The 21,670-nt window shown below is 30.2% G+C and overlaps 2 protein-coding genes across 4 annotated transcripts in view; one reads left to right on the top strand and one right to left on the bottom strand.

Annotated features, from left to right (window-relative positions):
- LOC143085391 (phospholipid-transporting ATPase VD-like) overlaps positions 1 to 10,125 on the bottom strand; it is a 45,504-nt gene extending 35,379 nt beyond the window's left edge. For 2 of the 3 annotated variants that reach the window (XM_076261707.1, XM_076261706.1), the window contains exons 1-3: positions 9,223 to 10,125; positions 7,421 to 7,444; positions 5,899 to 6,106 (exon numbers count right to left, since the gene is read on the bottom strand). In XM_076261707.1, the coding sequence (XP_076117822.1) occupies positions 5,899 to 6,106; positions 7,421 to 7,444; positions 9,223 to 9,623 (633 nt within the window). In that variant the 5' untranslated portion in view covers positions 9,624 to 10,125. The remainder of the gene's footprint in view (positions 1 to 5,898; positions 6,107 to 7,420; positions 7,445 to 9,222) is intronic. The other variant, XM_076261708.1, reaches the window with a different exon arrangement.
- Positions 10,126 to 10,164: 39 nt separating this feature from the next.
- LOC143085392 (COMM domain-containing protein 8-like) lies at positions 10,165 to 16,188 on the top strand. Its single transcript, XM_076261709.1, has 5 exons — positions 10,165 to 10,288; positions 12,269 to 12,424; positions 13,295 to 13,447; positions 14,189 to 14,344; positions 15,938 to 16,188. Exons 1-5 carry the CDS (start codon positions 10,220 to 10,222, stop codon positions 15,959 to 15,961), a joined length of 558 nt encoding a protein of 185 aa, XP_076117824.1. The 5' UTR covers positions 10,165 to 10,219; the 3' UTR covers positions 15,962 to 16,188.
- Positions 16,189 to 21,670: the final 5,482 nt, after the last annotated feature.

Here is a 21,670-nt window from a genome sequence, read left to right as displayed (position 1 = left end):
GTGAGAACACAGACTGACCCGACCTACTTTACCTTATTTCCTTAATGTTTGACAGACCTTCAATATGATTCAAGTTTCATGTGACTTTGGATTTCAAATTATTATCATTCTTACATGCAAGTGTTTTCCTTTGTCAATGATTGTGATCATTATAAATATCTTCTTAAATTGTCAATGATTGTGATCATTATAAATATCTTCTTAAATTATCCAATCTAAAAGTGTGACTTTAAAAGAAATTATTGAGACCTCAGGTAACTATCTCATTGTTACAGATACTGATTTCAGTGTAAATTTCCTGAAATATAATCTACTAATACCGGGACCAGGTTTAGATATTGATTAATTGCAATAAGCATAATCCCCGTCTTAAATCACACAAACTCAGAATATACCAAGAATTGTAATTTGAATTCAATTGTGAATCTTATGCAGATTTATGATTTTAAATAAGACTGATGATATAATATTAATAGGCATTAAAAATTTAATATTTAACTATTATAAGAAAAGACAAGTTTCTCTGTTAGGTTGATAATAATTTTGTTAAATTTTGAAATCCCCCCCCCCCCCCTATTTAAATCTTCTTTCAGTATACAATAAACCATCAAGCATGTTGTTAATTATATTTACTGTTCCATATGTGGCCTATTTACCAAAATTATAATGTTTATTGAGCTTAACATTTTACAATTGCAATGACAGATTATCAATGAGAAATCAGGCATGTTTGCTTATTTAATATTTTTGGAACTCTGACAAACTTTAGGTTTGAATTGTAAACCAAACCAACTTTAAATTGTAAAGTTCATTTTCTAAAAACCTTGTATGGTGTTTTGTTGTTTATATTGTCTACAAATATCTTGACCTATAATTTTTTCCAATTTTGAAATGCATAAATCGTGACAGAATTAGTTGATCATGGAGATTTGTTAAAGTTGTATTCAATGCATATCACAAGTATCAATTAACAAAGTTTAGAATTATTTTGGGGATTTCATTCAATCGATATAAGGGAGAAATATCTGAATGTGCATGGGCATTTATGAATTTGCATAGATATTCCAAAAACTACATCAATATATATACACTAATAGTACAGTAAACATTATTTAATTCAGTAAATGCTTCGTTCTATCTTAATCCAAGAAAAATAAATATCTTTATACAAGTTTATGTATAGGTACATGTAGACATTTCAAAAGAAAACTACATCAGTGTACATAAGATACATTTGATTCACTTTTTAACTTTTCACTCATGTTTATATTCTTAAATTCAGGAGACAGCATCAAATAGTGTATAGGAGCTAGTTCAGTGGTCAACAACAAAACTGGGATATTTCTTTGTATGTCAGACATTGTATAAACAACCTTTGCATTACAGTGTAGGAAGTGTAGATACAAATGGACTCTCCACCCTTTTGAGGAAGTGCAAATAATTCTACTTAAATAACACAATTTTAGCGGATAGCAACTAAAATTAAAACCAGGACATAGTTTAAGTCAGTTTTTTTTTTCAGTAAAGGATAAAATATTATTTAAACTTCATAAAAATTTTAAGAAAACTTCAAAATGTGCTTTAAATTCATGCTAAGACTTTTGTCCAAATAAATTGTTTATACACATGTTATCATATACATTGTAATATGGTAGTCTGAATATATAGGGCGTAAGTTAAGGCGTACTGAACAAATATCAAATAGGAGTGGACTTTACAAGTATACATTAATATATATATATATATTACACATTTAAAAGGAATCTTGACTTTACCTTTCAGGGTCAGAAATTGGAACTTTAATTTAGACATGTTATAAAGAGGAATTAATATATACCAAAATGGACATGTTAAAGACATTTTCCTTTTTTACCTATATCCCATTTGATTTGATCAGAACTCTTTCTCATATTTAATAGAATCACTCTTGCATGAAATATAGGTCAACCACACACAAACTGAACCTTGGTTATTTTTATGTAAGATATCAGACAAATTGAGCAAGTGTTTGAATTGACTTCTGTAGTTATTTTAGATACATGCATAAATAAAAATGTATATCCATACAAAAATATCATTCCCTCATATAGTTGCTTCAAAATTTACCAATCTCAACAAAAACCCTGTTGTTTTAAAGATGTACATTTTCCTTTTTTACCTATATCCCATTTGATTTGATCAGAACTCTTTCTCATATTTAATAGAATCACTCTTGCATGAAATATAGGTCAACCACACACAAACTGAACCTTGGTTATTTTTACGTAAGATGTCAGACAAATTGAGCAAGTGTTTGAATTGACTTCTGTAGTTATTTTAGATACATGCATAAATAAAAATGTATATCCATACAAAATATCATTCCCTCATATAGTTGCTTCAAAATTTACCAATCTCAACAAAAACCTTGTTGTTTTAAAGATGTACATTTTCCTTTTTTACCTATATCCCATTTGATTTGATCAGAACTCTTTCTCATATTTAATAGAATCACTCTTGCATGAAATATAGGTCAACCACACACAAACTGAACCTTGGTTATTTTTACCTAAGATGTCAGACAAATTGAGCAAGTGTTTGAATTGACTTCTGTAGTTATTTTAGATACATGCATAAATAAAAATGTATATCCATACAAAAATATCATTCCCTCATATAGTTGCTTCAAAATTTACCAATCTCAACAAAAATCTTGTTGTATTAAAGATGTTTACTTAAAAAAAATATTTCCCTTTGTCAGACTTTAAGTAGTTTTTCACTTCTGTCAAAAATACATTTCAGACAGTCACTTATGGAAAGTATAAAACTGTTACCCAACAAGTCTGATTGGTATTTATCACATACATACTTTTACTCAATTTGTTTTTAAGTTTCAATTTTTTCATAGAATGATTTTATATCCTCTTATGAGCAATTGCAAACACTATCATGACTATAAATGTACATATAAACTATGGTAAAAGTGATCTAAATATGTATAGTATGGGGATTTTGGATTTTCATTAATTAGTGTATCAATTACATCCAATTAAATATATTTCAGAATGATTTAGACTAATTATTTTTTATAAACCTTCAAAATATATCAATGATTTCAAACAATTATTCAATATGTGTATACATGTATGTCATATATCATGTATATTCCAATGTTTCATCCTCACATGATTTCAATTTTATACTAAATAAACAATTGACAAATAAACACCACTGTCACATGACCTGTCTTTGTACTACCTACTAGCTATATATTTCAATAATGTAAAATTAAGTCAATAAAACTGTTTTAAGGGCAGTCAATTTAATATCAATAAGAAAAGAAAAATATTTCTTGTCATGCTTGTATCTTAATAATCAATTTTGTCTTGTTGACAAAATGACTACCTGTCTGTGTCTTTTTATTTTTTGGCAATGACGTTGTCAGTTTATTTTCAATCTATGAGTTTGACTGTCCCTCTGGTATCTTTTGCTCCTTTGTTATACAAGTGAAACTGTACATATGATTGCCCCAAAAGATTAATCACCAAAATAAATAAACAAATAAAAAACAACATTGTTGCTACATGTATATATAATTATTACATCTCAGGTAATATTCTCAGACCCAAAAGACCAAAAGTATTCTTCACAAAACTTTGGGTTTAGTGAAAATGATGAAAATCAATAGGTAAAACAGTCAGTCTGAAAAACAGTATTAACATGATAAAATAATTCAAATATAATTCAGTATTTTATGACTATGTACATGATGTATGAACTTTTCAAAAAAGTTAAACTTGAATCACAAAAAAAATAAAAAAAATTGAAATACTGTCATTTGAATTTACTATCTAAGGGAAACCACATCAGGAAAAGGTCAATAAGCAGCTGAAGAATTTCCTTATTTGTTTTTTGTACACTTGAAAAAACATTGACTCACATTGTATAAAACTTTTAATGTATAAGTATGGGAATTAAAATGTAAAACATGAAAACACATCTCTTGTATACTTCCTACATGCACTACATGTGTCAGTGGGGTTATTTTACTATAATAAATTCTAGCCTTTAATCATCAGAATATTTTTAGTTTCATAGAAGTTTCTGATGTTTGTGATTGAAAACAGTGGAAATAAATGCGTAAGAGAAAATCTAATTCTTAAACCTGTTCAAAGTTTCTGATTTGGTTGTGAGAACTGATAGAATTAGGTTCTAATTTACAAACATCTTAAGACTTTATTGTCATAGTTCTTTGTTATCAAAAATCATTCAAAAAGACCAACATGTTTTAAACTTATTTATCATGGTAACTTATTTGAAGAACATTTTTGATAAGTATTGTCCATTATTCACTTCAAGGGAAGAGGTATGATAACACTACTTCTAACACTTGAATTTGAAAATCACAATGTATTGTAAATCAATACAGTAAAACTCTTGAGGTATTTACAAGCCATTTGTACGTCACACTTTAGTCATAATACATGTACATGCATTTTCCCTCACATATCAGCAATTAGCATTAAAACACCTTGTCAAAATTAAAATGGTCCCATTTTGATATATATCCTAATCATCTAGCAATTATATTTTATTAGAACACAGTTTCACACTAAGTCAAAACAAGACCAATACTGGGTCTGGACCTGCATCAGTGCATGCAACTAATTGAGTTAACATGTATACCAAAGTATAACTGATCTTTCCAAGACCAAATATTTAATTCATTCACAGACAAAATATTAAAATCATTCATCAATTGCTAACTTGTTACATTATCAAGCTTCAGACCAAATATTAAATCATTCCCTTTTAGAAGCCAAGGAATCTTTAGCAAATTTTTTTCAAGTTGATTTGATCAAAATCCATGGTTACTTTAATATTTTAACTCAAAACTTCAACTTATCAGTGGGATCAACAAGATAAACAGAGACACACGGACATCAGAAAACCTAGCCGGCATGTGCCATCCAACTACAAAAATGAACTACATGTACAATGTATTGTAGGAAAAGGAATACCAATTTTGAAAAAATCAGTGAATTTCCTGTGTAAGCAATTTCAAAGATGAAATACATGAATGAACTATAAACACTTATTTTTATGGTTCTATTTTTTTGTTCAAAGTAGAAGTGTATGATTTCTAGATTTACGGTTTCTGTGTCTTATATATATATGCTTTATTCTTATCTGATGAGTCAAGACACTTTAAATGATAGTTTTTCTTTCTCTTGCAACCTTCATGATAAACTTTTCAGTCCACAAGCCTGAAGCTCAGTTTATTGAACATTTTTTGTTGGAATCTGTTGGCTTGTTGAGAAGATTTATACAAGCCTGAAAACAATTTGACAAGCAAATACTGTAGGATGTGTGGTTAAGCGTAAAGACTGTTCTTGTGTTGTGCATATTTGTTATTGTTTATTGTTTAGCATACATTTACATCAACCCATTTGTTTGCTTGTTTGTAATTTTTATATTGTGTTGTTTAGTTGCATCACAAATACATATTTAAAATTCTGATTGATATATATATAGTCTAACATCTTAAGGTTGATTTTCTAGGTACTTTATATATGTATTACAAATGCACTTCTTGATCCCTGTCAACTAAGGTCCTCCCTTCGTGTCTTTTTTTATAAGTTTACTTTTAATACTTCTTGTTTGTTAGCAACTTTGAATACATTTACAAACATCTATTAAAGATCCTGAAATATGTAGGACATTTATATAACTAAAATCAATACCAATCTACATGATCTATTAGATCATACAAAAATATTATTCGTTACTTTTTAAATGGTTCTTGTCTAAAAGTTACATTTTATGTTCTGATTAAACAAAGTTCTTATTAATTGTCTCGGATACCTGATATTTGTTCAGCTATGTCCTACTTATTGACCCCTGTTATTATACAATTACCTGATAATCAATGCCTTCTACTACTTGTCTTTGCTTCAGATTTGTCTCTCCGTCTAAATTACTGGTTTCTACATGACACAGACCAGCGCGATCACTGCTGTGTAATAATAATATATCAGCTGGTATGATTTCATCACATGATAAATGTACAATATCTCCGGCATATATATCTTTCCATTCTGTTTTTACATATCGTTCATCCCCATCACTAAAACAAGAAAATACATGATGAAAAACATTTAGATATCATATATAGTTCTATAGTTCTTATCAAATGTATGATAAAACAATTTACAAAAAAAATATTTACAAAATGATTATTGCATATATATATAATATATATCATGCTTCAAGTTGTGATGGTTTTGGTATCTTATTTCCAGAAAATCATTTTAAAAAGTTTGCCATGGGAATCTGAAATCATAATAAGATACACAGCTGTTCCTCTTCTTAGCAGTAGTACAGAAATGTTTACAGCTAGGAACAGCATTGATCATTGATGAGGAGAAGATGTACAAAAAAAGTATATTACAATGTTGTGTACAATTGTTGATTTTCTTGATGTTCATCTAGATACAGGTACATGTTTATTCAGATTGTCAGAAAACTTTAGGGTCTAAACATGTGAATTCGAAGAGAACTTATCTTATATCTACATATCTTTAATTCACATAAAAGTTGTAAACTGATTATAAGATGAAAATTCACAGGAATTTCAGGAAAATATGCACTTCTCACCATTGTCTCTATTGCTAAAATCTCAGTGGCATTTCCCAGAAAGGAGAATCCTTAAGTTAGTATGAAATTTTAATTGAATTAACAGTTAGAATCAAGCTTTCTTAAATGACTTTCTAGAAACAAGTAAAAAGTGATACTTACACATATAACAGTTTGTTATAACACCTTTTACATGAACATATATACTTAGACATATTAACCAACATAAGCAAAGAACATGCACAAATGTATAATGGTTTTCTTTTACAAATTGTGACTTGGATGGATCCTGAGAGTTGTCTCATTGGAACTCATACATGTACCACTTCTTATGCAATGTATCTATGTATTTGTTTGCCTTATTCAGCATGTTCAGGATTTAAATAATACTACTGTAAATATGTATTTTCTTTAGGAATGTTATGTAATAGGCACATTTTTTACTCTTAAAAATCTTAAAACGTTTCATTCATGTTTTAGTTACTTGAACATGTATTTTAATCTTTCCTACGTGTAAATATTGATCAAACTAAACATCTATACAGACAACATGAACAATACTAAATAAAATTAAACATGCACACATCATGCTCATAATCATGATTTAATATTCTTTATATTTTCATGCCAGCAGTGATCACAACAACAACAAAAACAAGACTTTTTCTGTGAAACATGTTATTGTATTTGTGTATAAACACATGAAATGTGAAATTAAGAACTGTCACCATGTCACATCTGACATTGAATCACTCAGATTCACTCTGCAAATGATTTTTAGAACAGACAGTGTTAATACATATACCTAAATACATGTTCCCAAGCTGACCTTGATTTCAAAAATTAATAAATAATGTTATCATTAAATGTACTTTTATTCAGAAATTATTGCTAGGTTTTTATTTATATAAATGTGAGTTACATGTACATGCACATTGAAATAATAAGTCTGTACTCTCCAAAAAATTTTCAAATAACACCATGAAAATTAACATAAATGTAGCACTGGTTTTCCAAAATTAATAGCACCATGTCCGCTATACATTCAATGATAAAATCCTCCAAGATACATGTAGCACCATCAGGGTTCTTGCTAAGGATCCGATTGTTGAAGGTGAGTCCAGGGACTCTTCATTTTTGGCCAAGGTGAGTCCAACAGCAAGAAGATATTTTATTGCAATATAATGTAATATTTAAGTCTCCATGGCCTTACAGCTAGAGCAATGAAATGACATTAAATTCAGATTACTTTTAAACTTTTGCTATTAAATGATGATATTTGTGTTTAACTGTGATCTTGATGCATCTGTGGACTCGCCAGTTTTGAAAGTGATGAGTCCAGATAGACAGATTTGACATGAGTCCAGGACTCATGGACTTGCCTTAGTCAGAACCCTGGGTCCATGGTAGAAAATATAATACCAGGGTACCATGGTGCTTTTAAACCCTGTAAGCATTGGATACATTTATCGTTTTACTTGAAATCACAATAATTAACATGTAGGGATACTACATGCATATGTACAAATGTACATGTACTGATGTAATGACTATCACTGATTTTTGTCTATTCTTCAAAAATTGCAATAATAAATCGGAATAAACATGATAAATACATTATATGCACACAATAATTTCTGACATTAACATGATATACATAATTGTATGTTTGTTTTTAATAAAAATTGTACATTACTGTTTGATTATAATTACAATTATAACAATAACAATGATTATAAATTTCTTTATAACTATGTTACATGCTTTACTCATATTAATTACATGTATGATGTCTTTACACTTACATTTGTAATCTGTTGGAGGTTTTAATATTATGATTGATATCTCTGTCTTGAAGAACAATATTGATTGATACATTTGTCAGTGGTTAGCACCACTTTTAGCACTTTGCCTTGGCTAAATGTACATTTACATTGTGGAAGTCAGTTTTTGTGGGTGGAGGAAGCCAGAGTGCCAGGAGAAAATTTTGTACATGTTCAAAAATTGTTATGGATATACAAGTACTATTACATGTATGTGTTACGACGGCTACAATACATGTACGTAAATCTACGGACAATACAAATTGCCACGAATGATGATGGATCCTACCCGTATCTTATCCAGCTACAAATCTGTGAATGTGTGACCTACATGTACATGTACACATATGTAGGTATAAGACTCAGCACTTATGAATGTACCCTTATTAAGCATTAAAACAGTTGAGGACCCTGGCCCTCATAATTATTGTAAAATACAGTGGCAGTTTAATTAGAGAAATTCATATCAATCTGAATCAAGTAATTGATAACCAACAAGAATCCACCAGCCTCAAGATGTTTTTTTATGAATGTGTTACACCTGTAGACCTACATGTGTATGGTTAATCACCATAGAAAACATGGAAAATGTGTCATTGATTTGAACATTTGGTTCTCACTGTGACTTTATAATATAAGCATTGTGATGTGTGTTAATTACAAGAAAAAACATGAATTTGAAATGTCGACTATTTGAGTCTGTACTTAAGTAACATGTACATATATGTTTTGAAACTGTGAAATCTGGGACAAAAACGAAAAAGTTATATATATATGACCTCACCTAGAATGATGTTTGTAGACTCTACAAGTTTTATGATTTATACATTTATCAGACTTGTATCTTCTGAAATCTTCATATGCATCTTTAATAGCAGTTACTAGTAAAACAAATATCACTGGAATCATAGCTATTTCTTTTCCAAACGCTGCAACTTGAGGTACCCAGTTCAAACATACCACAAATATGAAATACAAATTAGCGAATCGATGAAACTGTTCAAACAAATTCTTTGGTATAAAAGTTATTATTGAATACTTTGTAGTCCTAATTCTATTTGATTTGAATGTCCTATTTGGGTGACCCTTTGCATTAGGGGCCAAGTCAGGTGGTTGAGTATGATTTGGTGTGACAGTGCGTGTCTTTGGTCCAGATTTGTTAGTCTTGTCGAAAAAGTTTCCCATTCTGAATCTTATAGTGCTGAATATATCGTTTTGTTGTTTTTGTTATACTGTTATCAGTATATCACTAGTTTCCGGTTATACTTATACCTTGCCAACACGTGAAAATATTTTTTAAGCACATTTCCAGAATAATCACAATAAACTAAATCAAAATCATCCTTTCAAAATATAAATATTTCACCATCATACTAATTTCCAATACAATTTACAATCTTTTCATATGTTAACGTGCAGTTTTGCAATCCTTTTCAACCATGACCTGGAATGAAGGTAAAACCAATTCCGTCGTTCTATGTCATGGTTTACAATACAGACATGGTTGACTTAATAATCAGTTGAAGACAACCATAACCTTAACGTTCGGGTGGACATCACCCAGGGTAACTTCCAAACACATGTCCCAAACTGGAATGCATTTTTTTAATCGATTTTTACAAGTCTTTTGTGTACATACACAACTACGTCACCACAACATAGATACCATTCATAACAGCGAGTTCGATTGGTGAAAGGTTTACTAATGATCCAATTAAAACGAAGTTGACAACAGGTGCTTGTTCAATCACGTGATTTCATGTTGAGCACATGATCTCAAAATGACTGACCAAAATCAGAGGGAGTGTCTTTTGTTTTTAGGAAAACTTGACTCTAAGCAGACCAAACGTGTACGCTAAGCGAAAAAAGAAGTATACTCCACATATATGTCAACGAATATTTGTTCTGCCGAGCCATAGTTCCCCTGGAAACTTTGCTGTTTCGTGTTGGAACACATTTCTATACTATTGGACATTTACTATATAGTCCAAAAAATAATGACTATAGATTGAAATAAACAATTAATTTTTCCATAGACGACAATGATAGCCTTTTTTGAGATACAGACTTCAGAAAGTTGATTTTTTAAACGAAACCTTGCTAGAGTTACTGAAAAGTTATTCAGACAGTATTTTTTTGGTCCAAAAAATATAGGTTCGCGTTGCTTTTCTTAACGTATTTTGTACTTGTCTCCCATGCTTATCAATTTTGCACTTAAAAATATGTGTATCGTCTTCGCGTTGAAAAGACATCTCATTTCCGTTAGGGCTAAGGAAAATAATTTGTTTGGCCTATTAATAATAAAAAATAACGGGCGCACATAACAACCAATCAGGATTAGCCATACTTTTAATTCTGAATACCATGTTATGCTCATAAAATGGCTCATAAAATGGCTGCGCTCAAGTAAAAAACTCATCAAATGAAATTGGTTTCGTTTTAAGTCATACTTTTATCAAAATGAACTAAATTCTGCTCTGCATCCTTGGCTGTCTCTTTCATCAAACTGAACTAATTTTGGTAATGTAAAATATTTCTTGCATTTTAAATCAGTTATTTATAAAATGCATGCTCAAAATCACAGAACATTTGAAAAACTGTAAAGACTGGGCTGACGTTTCCCTAATTTTGGACACACATTATTTAAAGTGTAAAGAATAACACCAACCATAAAGAAGATTTCATAAAATTAATTTAAAGTATGTCATGAATTTGCTCACACAATACGACGATTTTTGGTTTAGAGATAGCAAATGTTAAACCAAAAGTCTTAGGTGCACTGATACACCAGACTGCACAGTATATCTAAGAACATGAAGGAGAAGCTGGTCCCCAAATACAACTGTTAAATAATGCTGACTAAATTTTGAATAGAAATTTTAAAATATCATCAGACACAAACATTAAATTTCATGCAAATCTATCACTTGTCTGTCTTTAAGTCATAGCTTTCAACCCAAGACAGTGAAAATGGCAGTCATGGCCTGTGTAGAGTAAAGAAATAATGTAGTTGTAAGACACAAATACAAATGTACATGTAGATACGTTGTCAGATTGATCTGTTCTAAAGTTGAGAAGTCCTAAAGTTATATTATCTTCAGCTGATCTGTACATGAAAATACTACAGAAATAAAAAAAATATTTTTAGATGATAGTTGATTTTCTTGTGCTGTAGATAATGAGAAGTCAGCAGCAGAATGCTTATTCTTATAGTTAGATTCTTTAAATCAGTGGGATGCCTAATTGGCATTCATTTTGAAAGCATCTTGGACTTAATCTATGTATTTTATCAGGAAAATGATATTGATGTCACCCCTTAAGAAAATGCACCTCTGTAAAAAAAAAATATCTATATACCATCTGCCCAAGTTACATACAGGATATTAATTACATGTTTACAATAGAAAGTGGTCGCTTACATATCATCCCAATTGTTATAAAAAAATTGAAAAAAATGATAGACCTTGGAAAGTTTGTACTACACATTTGCTTTTTAAGCAATTGCTGTTACTAGTAATGCAGCATGCTACCAAAATGGTCAAAGTACAAATTTTTAATTCATTTTCTGCTATGATAAATTTCCAATGTTTTTATTATTAATCCCTTTAGAACAAGTTCAGTGAAAGACAATGGTTGACTGGTGAAGTTTCAAGTATGATATTAATTCAGATTGAATCCACAGTATTTCTTGATCTTTCAAAGAAAAACGTATAAATGATCAGAATAAAAAAAAAAATCTGAATTTTTAACATGTTTAACTACCATATACCAATTTACATGATTTAACTTCTTGATCAAAATATTTTAAAGATTGTTTTATATATTTGTAGGTCCTTCACAGCATTGTTGATGGTATATGTAAACTTGGGCGACCAATCTATCAAGAGTATGGAGAAGTGTTTACACTTCCAGAGTGGTGGAATTTGTCCGATGCCTATACAGGACTTGTAAAACAGGTTGTTAAAGAAGATACTACAAAAGATCAGGTCAGGAACCCTACTGAACAATTAAATATTAATCATAAACTTATCGGTTTAAGTTTTAGATTCACCATATGAATTGTAATCAATAAGGTAAAGGAAGGTAGTCTTTTTACTTGATAATAAGTTGATTGAAAAAAAAATTGTTCTGAAACCAAAAAAAAACACAATAATTTATTTTGAAAAAAACCCAACAATGATCATTATCCTTTATTTCATTTGCTGTGAGAAGACCTGCACATTTTTTTGATAGGATTTACAGATGTTTTCAGTTGAAATTAATATGCAATATATATAAATTTATCCATTGAAGGTTAGCTAAATAAAATCTTCATCAGATTAAGATCATGTTAACCAAATATTCAAAAGGAAACCTGATTATTAATTGACCTACTTCTATTTTCAATATTTTAAAATCTTTGTATTTAACAAAACTAGATCTCTTTACTGGCAAAATATATTTTTTTGCTGAAAATGCATGGAATCTGTTCCACTTGGCATTTAATAACCACCAAAAGAAATGCATTAAAGACATTAAAAGTACCATCCAGTCTTATATTATCTCCCTTTGAATGCTGATTTCCTTTTGTTACTATTACAATGAAGTGATATGGATCCATAAGATGGTTCAAAATAAAGACAGATTGTACAACAGTATTGTATTATCCTATATGGCAGATTCTGTAGTAGATAAAAAGAAGATACCAAAGCTTTCAAATTTCAGAGTTTAAGTGAAACTGATGAAATAAATCAAGAAAAGTGCTTTGAAATCACCAAATTTATTGAGTGTTATATTCATTTTAAAACTTGAGATTTCTACATAATATATATATGTTTAAGTAGCTTAAAAAATGTTTTCCTATTCATCTTTTGTAGATATTGGAGATACTTTCAGATTTACCTGATGGACATAAACAGATAGTGTTAGATGTGATAATTGTACGGAGAGATGATGTACGACAATCATTAAAAACAGAAACCAGTTCTATATCAGATGCAGTCCTCACTGACTTTGATTGGCAAGTTAAGGTTAGCAAAAACTAGAACATATCGAAATAAAGGAAGTATATAAAATGAGAAAACATGTGATTTATTTGCCTAATCCTTTGAATTTCAAGGCACAGTCAGTTAAAAGCCATCTTATGTACTTTTTGTTCATAATCATATCCTTATGTGGTTTGATTGAATTCTATGTATCTGTAAAAATTTACTTTTATTAAAAATTATATTTTTGAAACTCTGTTTATTTTGTAATGCATCTTTATCTACATACACCCATGAACTCAGCCAACTCTGTATTTTTGCAAAAATGAAATAAGATACCCATTATGTATAATGTGAAAAAAGGTAGGGTGTTGTAATCAGAAAGCAAACCTTCCATTCTACTCGTTTTGAACAGTTATTTTCCCAAAGGTAATTCTTTCTGAGGAGATTTTAAACATGGGTTTAAAATTGGCATGTAGAAAGGTGATGCATGTACAATTCAGGATATACCTGGTTTCTATGAAGTTAAAATTAAGGAAAAATATTTAGAAAGCTGTGAAAATTGAAAAATTTGGTTGAACAGATAGGGATTTTAAATTGGTCTGACACCTTTAACAATGTTTAAAAAATGTTACAATCATTAAAAAGAAATGTTAGAATTAAACCAAGTAAATTTGATCCAAAATTTCATATTTTGAAATATTTCTACATACTACAATAATCTTGACATTTTCATGTACATGCTTTTTGTTGGATTGCTGTCTTATAAAGCATTTATATTTGTAGTTGGCCTTATCAAGTGACAAGATAGCCTCTGTTCAAGAACCCATTACATCATTAGACTTAGATGTCCAAAGTCAACAAGGCCAGCAAGTACATTCCATAGAGTTAAACAGAGAAGATCTAAAAAAGTTAATCACAAGTTTAGAAGGTGCTAATAAGGTAAATACAAAAATGCCAGGATACTGTGAATTACTTCTCATTAGTTGGAAGCAAATTTTCATTAATTTCATAGCCATAGGTGAACCACAAATAAAATGTTCAACAAAATATAAATTTTCTATAGATTGTATATATATGCAGACTTATGTATAACTTAGAAATCAAATATTCTTAAAAATACCACAGAAATGGGTACTCATGAAAACAAATGACTGCAATGTAGTAATTAAAAAAAAAAATTACTAAAAAGAAACCCCTTACACAAATGTCCTTTTACACAGTATTTTTATTCCTCTTTCTGTAGATATTAACAATAGCTGTAAAATAAATATTCTCTATTTTTATTTCAAACTCCTATCAGTTAGATTTTTCATAAGATAATTTTTGTTTGTCTGTCTGTTTATAATCCTAATTATATAGAAGAACTTAGTATTATATGTAATAGGCCTTGCCGAAAGCTTCATGCTTTATTTTAGAAAAAGTGTCTTGGTTAGCTACAAAATAAATGTAGGGTTTTAAGTCTTTTATAGACAGGACTTGTTATGGTATACTGTAATCCCTCCCGTTGTATGTCCCACAACACACTTTGTATGATAACTCACATATTTTAAAAACAAATTCTCATCAACAAAAGGATTTATTTTAATTGAATGTTTATATACTATCAAACCTCGATAAACTGAGGTCATTGGGATCTGGTTTACTTTAAACTTATCCAATGTTTTAGTCATTTATTTTTCTAAATTGTTATTTGTATAGCCAACCTGTAATGCTCAGGAAATGATGTTTCCAATCTGTCTGCATTAATAATACAAAAAAGAAAAACGAATTGAGAAACTAATGATTCCAAAATAAAAATGAGATGTGGTACAATTGCCAATGAGACAAGTATCCACTAAAGTTCAAATGAAGTGGATGTAAGCAATTATAAGCAACCATACAGCTGTTAACAATGAGAAAACCATACTGTATAGTCAGTTATAAATGAACCCAACATGCAAAATATGAAAGAATTCCATTGGGTCAACTGACTGCCTTATTTATATCAAAACAGTTCATTTATTTCAAGGATTTAAAAATTTTAGGAACAGAAAAGGCCATTTAGATAAAATACATCAAGCTTTTTCATTAGCTATTGCATCAAAATTTAAAATCTAGTTTTAAGGATGTACTGAGGTGAGGTTAGGTGAAAATTAGTAAATTAAGAATTTAAAATAGATATTATAAGCTGGTAGAACATTAATTAAGGATAAAAATAAGCTAAAAATATTGATAGGTCATGGACCTCCTTTTCGAGATATTTCAGATTTAAAATATGGCGGGAAAAGGCTGACTTGGACTTTTACCTTATATTTGCATTGTATTATTTGGGTCACAAAACAAAAAAAAAAGAAAATCAAGAATCTTCAAAAATTTTGGTAAATAACTTTCATGAGCTATTAAGTCTTATATGAAAAAATAAATGGGTGTTATGGGGCAAAATATTTTACATTGTATTGTATGGAAAAACACCAAGGAGTCCGAACATTTGACACAAATTCCAAAACCTCACCTAAGTACATCCTTAATCATGGCATTATTATTTTATTTTAGGTTGTTCAGCAGTTAAAGAGCTGATGTAAGCAAACAGTGATGATACTTAATGATGATAGATGATTTGCTGCTATAAGTCACAGTGCAATATTATGACATAACAATAGGGACCATTGGGTTTTATATCCTAAATGACAGTTGAATGATTAGTTTTATTTTTGATTTTTACATTAAAAAAAGATGTAGTATACTCTTATAAGATGGATAATATTTATTACCTGAAGTAAATAAAGAGATCAACAACCTTTAAAGCAGCATATATATTGTTTGGAAAATGTAGTTGATTCTTTAGCATTTAATGTAAACAGAACTTTATTTAACTGTATCTTGAAAATCCCTTGACTTTAGACCCAAGAATAATGGGGAAAATGTGTCTAATATGGGACATAAGTTGCTTGATTCAAATTGGTGACAACTGAAAGGTATTAAGACTAATTGTATTTAAAAATTAGATGCTTCTTCTTGCTAAATTTATTTGGTGTAAATATGTTGGAAACAGGTTCATTATGAATTGAGTGCAGAAGCTAAATGAACAATTTAAATAAAGGAGATAGCAAATGACAATAAAAACAATGAGTAGATGACAAACACAAAACTAAAGAAGAAAATAAATGAACAAAATTCCCCAAAACATTACACAGAAAACAAGGTTTAAGCAACACAATCGTCTAAACTAGGAGTTGAACTGAATAACTTTCTTATATGCTGCAACTCTCTTTCGAAATCATGGTAGTAAAATGACGAAATATTGTGTGGACTTCACAATATATTCCTACTAATCAGGCACTTCTGAAATGTTTCTTATCAGTAATTGAGATTTCACATTGGAACTCAACAATGGATCTCAACTTAACCTCATTGTCAAGCAAACTTAAATTTAGCATAAAAAAGTTAAAATTGAACAGGATAGATGAGATCAACATGGTCACTAAACGTTGAATTATACAATGAAAGATGTCATCTGTATAGCAAAATGTGAACTTCCAAAACAAGTCCATATAACAAAACTAAATATTGTCATTGAAATAATCATTATTAATGATTTTAATTTTAGAAAGCATTTTGTATCCATCAGAGGGATTATTCATAAAGCATGGTTTTTCCTTTTCAAAAAAATGATAATTATATTTACATGAATATTGAATGTTCTCTTAAAGAAACAAAAGAAGGACTAACTTCTTGAAATTTACAATATGAAATTCTTGTGTTCAGAGTGTATTATAGGTTGCACTTTGTAAATACAGCTGTTTCTCAAAACACGCCTCTTTTGGGGAGTAATTGAATATTCATAGAAAATTCATTTTGTTTACATACTGGTTCCCAGTTATGCTCTCTGTGTTCCATATTGCAGAGACAGAACTTGGGAATGTTACCAGTAAATAAACATGTGCATATTGTTTACATTGAAATCTGTGGTAACCTTTCATTCGAGGTAGGGGTAGTTAAGAAAATTAGTGTAAGTTTAAACTCTGAGAAGTTCAGGGCATATAAATGTTGAAAATATGCCGCACAGCCCTATATTTTGACCTTTGAATAAAATTGTGGTGCATATGAACTTTCAATTCTAGGATAAGATTTTTTTCAAAACTTCATAGTAAAAGTGGTACAGTTTTAGCCGTAAAAGGAGTTCCTATGGGAAATTGCATTGTCAATATTTACAGAAATGCAACCTATATAGGGTGAAAAAGGGGAACATTCAGAATTTAACCAAATTTGCTTTATTTCACAGATTTTAAAGAAATTAACTCAAATAAGAAGTTTTATAAATATTTAATGAAGATTGATAGAATCCTGGGCCTTAAATATGCTGACTCAGCATAAATTCACAGTTTACAGTATGCATAGTTTACTTAAAGTCCTGGATACAAAATTAAATCATAATATTTGCATATTTGTAAGTTAAATTATTAAGAAGTGCTTATATTTACTCTTCGCAGTCATTGAAACTCATAGATCCTTCCTGAATATTATTTATGGGGTATTTGTGTCCTTTCGATAACCCAAAAGTAAGCCGCAACACCTAAATCTGCTTTTTTGTCACCACGGCATAATAAATACAAGCTAGAAAAACAAAAACATCTCAAGAAAACTTACAATAGTGTGTTCTATCCTGAATATGTACTAAATATTCCAAATTGCTAGAAACAGCAGAATTATTTAGGAAATTTGAGGCCCCAGGGGCAAGAAACATAGAAAATTGCCTACCCCTGGGTCATAAAACAAATAATTTAACTTGTAAATGCTATGATTTTATGATTTTAAAGTTCTTGATATAGAAAACAATAACTATGCTTGGAAGTTATGCAAAAATCAAATGTTAGCAGTCATCTCTACAACATTTTAAGTGAATTTATATCTCAGACTGGTATCTGCATACATACAACTATTGCAAATATGGCTTTGTTTGAACACTTCTAGTATATATAGTAGCTAAATTGTGTCAGATATATGGTTAAAGATGATACTGTTGTGACAAGAATTCTAAATTGACCATTTGAGGCAGAAAATGTGTTCTTTAATTGACAAATAGGCATACAGTAAGATGTGGACTGGAGATAGAGGCTGGATTGGATACTTTATATAATCTTGAATGTTGTAATGATTGACTGCTAAACATTACATTTATGATATTCTGATATGCTTTCAATATGTTATCAAAACAGTTTTTAACAGGTTCTAGGCATTTTTTATCAGAAAATATGTAAATAGGGTAAGCTGGCAATAATAAAAGTCTTGTTTTCAAATTCTTTAAAAAATTGAAGCAGGGGAGGGGGTATAAAATGTATAGTAAAGAAAAACTTAGAGTATACACAGTGATTTCTTTAAGACTTTAATTCTGATAAATGAGTATTAATGTGAGAAAAACTGATTTTAGAGAGTTTTCTATTTGAATAAATGTCTGTATAGGTTGCACTTTGTAAATACAGCTGTTTCTCAAAACACGCCTCTTTTGGGGAGTAATTGAATATTCATAGAAAATTCATTTTGTTTACATACTGGTTCCCAGTTATGCTCTCTGTGTTCCATATCGCAGAGACAGAACTTGGGAATGTTACCAGTAAATAAACACGTCCATATTGTTTACATTGAAATCTGTGGTAACCTTTCATTCGAGGTAGGGGTAGTTAAGAAAATTAGTGTAAGTTTAAACTCTGAGAAGTTCAGGGCATATAAATGTTGAAAATATGCCGCACAGCCCTATATTTTGACCTTTGAAAAAAATTGTGGTGCATATGAACTTTCAATTCTAGGATAAGATTTTTTTCAAAACTTCATAGTAAAAGTGGTACAGTTTTAGTCGTAAAAGGAGTTCCTATGGGAAATTGCATTGTCAATATTTACAGAAATGCAACCTATACTATTTTGTTTTACTGCATCAGATGCACGTTTCAACAATTGATATTTTATTGTGTGTCTTTTTATGTTGTGTTGTTACAATTTTATCTCAGGTTAGAGTGAAGATTGGTACCTTTTAAAACATTTAAACCCACTATATTTGTTTGCACCTGTCCTAAGTCAGGAACCTGTTTTTCAGTGGTTGTTGTTTGTTGATGTTCATAATTGTTATACCTTTTGTTTTCCTGTTTGAATGATTTTACACTAGTTATGTTTAAAGCCCTTTATAGCTAGCTGTTTGGTGTGAGCCAAAGCTCAATGTTGAAGGATGTACTTTGACCTACAATTTCTATCTTTACAAATTGTGTCTTGGATGGAGAGTTGCTCATTGACAGTCATGCCACATCTCCTTATATTTATGTACTTAATGTGAAACTAAACCACTTAAATAATGTTAAGATAAGGTAAACCCTGTATACATAACGTATACTCCAACTACACTTAATAAAGACGAAATCCTGATCAATCTGTTTTGTAGCAGATCCATCCTGTACACAAAATCAGTATGTTCATAGAAAAAAACATGCTTTATTATTGTTATTCTTCATCTTTCAAAGTCACAGTGAGGCCTTCAACACAGAGAAAATTCTCTCACCTCACTGCTAGTTGACGATAGCCCTTAACATCAGTTAGAGCGGAATTATTTGCCAACTGATGATCATGCCACAACTGTTCCTTTCGTCATTGTGTTATTTTGCTATGGTCGATTCTTGTCTTTAATTTATCTTTATGTGCTTTGTCTATATGCCATTTTGTTTTTCTTTGTTGACCGATTTGTTTGGTTTCATATTGATAAAGATTCAAACACAATGTTGTCTGCTGTACCTCTATTTTTGACATTTTTAACCGACATCTGGTTGTTTTGTTTACATGTTTGAGTATGATACTGGGATTTAATAAAGACAGTTCCGTATTGAATTTTCTTTGGACTTTAGTATTGTTCTATAAAAGCACTTTATTGCTGGGATATTAAATATTCCATGAAACCGCTATCAAAATAATTAACATTCTTCTTATCAGCACAAAACAACATCTTCTCTCTTTTTGTCGATCCTGCGACTTTAGTTGGGGAAAGCTCGACATATGATAGGGATAGTGATCTGACTACGGCGGCGTTAACTAACTTCTTGAAAGCTTTATATTTTAAAAAGGTTGAAGACCTTAATACTTCATACTTTGTATATAGATGCCTTATGTGACGAAGTTTTAGTCTGTCACATGACCAATACCCTTGAGCTCATTTTCATGGTTCAGTGACTACTTTCGGAAAAATGTTAAGATTGTTTGTAATGTTAATTTCTCTCTTATTATGACTAATAGGATAACTATATTTGGTATGTGCCCTCCTTGCAAGATTCTTATGCCCATCAGTTTTCACTTGACCTTGACCTCATTTCATGGATCAGTGAAGAAGGTTACGTTTTGATGGTCAAGTCCATATCTCAGATACTATAAGGAATAGGTCTAGTATATTTGGTGTATGGAAGGATTGTAGGGTGTAAATGTCCCACTGGTAGGTGTCATCTTACCTTGACATCATTTTCATTGTTCAGTGGTTATGGTTCAAATTATGTGTTGGTCTATTTTTCGTATATTGTATTCAATAGGTCTACTATGTTTGGTGTATGGAATTATTTTAAGGTGTACATGTACAATTGGCAGATGACATATAACCTTGACCTCATTTTCATGGTTAAGTGGTCAAGGTTAAGTTTTTGATATTTTGTCTGTTTTTTTGATACTATATGCAATAGGTTAACTATGTTTGGTGTTTGGAAATACTATATGATGTACATTTCAGTCTCACAGGTTTTGTTTACCATGACCTTATTTTCACAGTTCATTGCTCAGTGTTAATTTTTTGTGTTTAAGTCTGTTTTTCTTAAGCTATAAGCAATAGGTCATCTATATTTGTTGTATAGAAGGATTGTAAGCTGTACATGTCTGCCTGACATGGTTCATCTGCTCTTGACCTCATTTCATGGTTCAACTGTCAATGTTTGATATTCTTAATTAAGTCTGTTTCTCAGAAAATACAACCTCCTCCCCTCAGACATGCATCCATTGGTATATAAGGACCGTCTCCTCTCAGACATGCATCCATTATTATACGAAGAATTTTCTCAGACATACATCCATCATTATATAAGGACCTGCTCTCCGACATGCCTCCATCATAATATAAGGACCTCCTCTTTCAGATATGCATTTATCATAATATAAGTTCCTTCTCTTCGACATGCATCCAATATTATATAAGGAGCTTCTATCAGACATGCATCCATCATTATATTAGGACCTTCTCCCCTCCGACATGCATCCAATGTTATATAAAGA

Source organism: Mytilus galloprovincialis, chromosome 8 (assembly GCF_965363235.1).
Source record: "Mytilus galloprovincialis chromosome 8, xbMytGall1.hap1.1, whole genome shotgun sequence".
In the NCBI taxonomy this organism is placed as follows: domain Eukaryota; kingdom Metazoa; phylum Mollusca; class Bivalvia; order Mytilida; family Mytilidae; genus Mytilus; species Mytilus galloprovincialis.
This window is presented reverse-complemented; position numbering and strand designations above follow the sequence as displayed.

What these genes read in the sequence shown, in the direction of transcription:
- LOC143085392 (XM_076261709.1), top strand. Translation starts at nt 10,220, where the DNA reads ATGACTGACCAAAATCAGAGGGAGTGTCTTTTGTTTTTAGGAAAACTT. An exon ending in ACTCTAAGCAGACCAAACGT is followed by an intron (nt 10,289 to 12,268) that starts GTACGCTAAGCG and finishes ATATATTTGTAG; the next exon opens with GTCCTTCACAGCATTGTTGA. An exon ending in GTTTAGAAGGTGCTAATAAG is followed by an intron (nt 14,345 to 15,937) that starts GTAAATACAAAA and finishes ATTTTATTTTAG; the next exon opens with GTTGTTCAGCAGTTAAAGAG.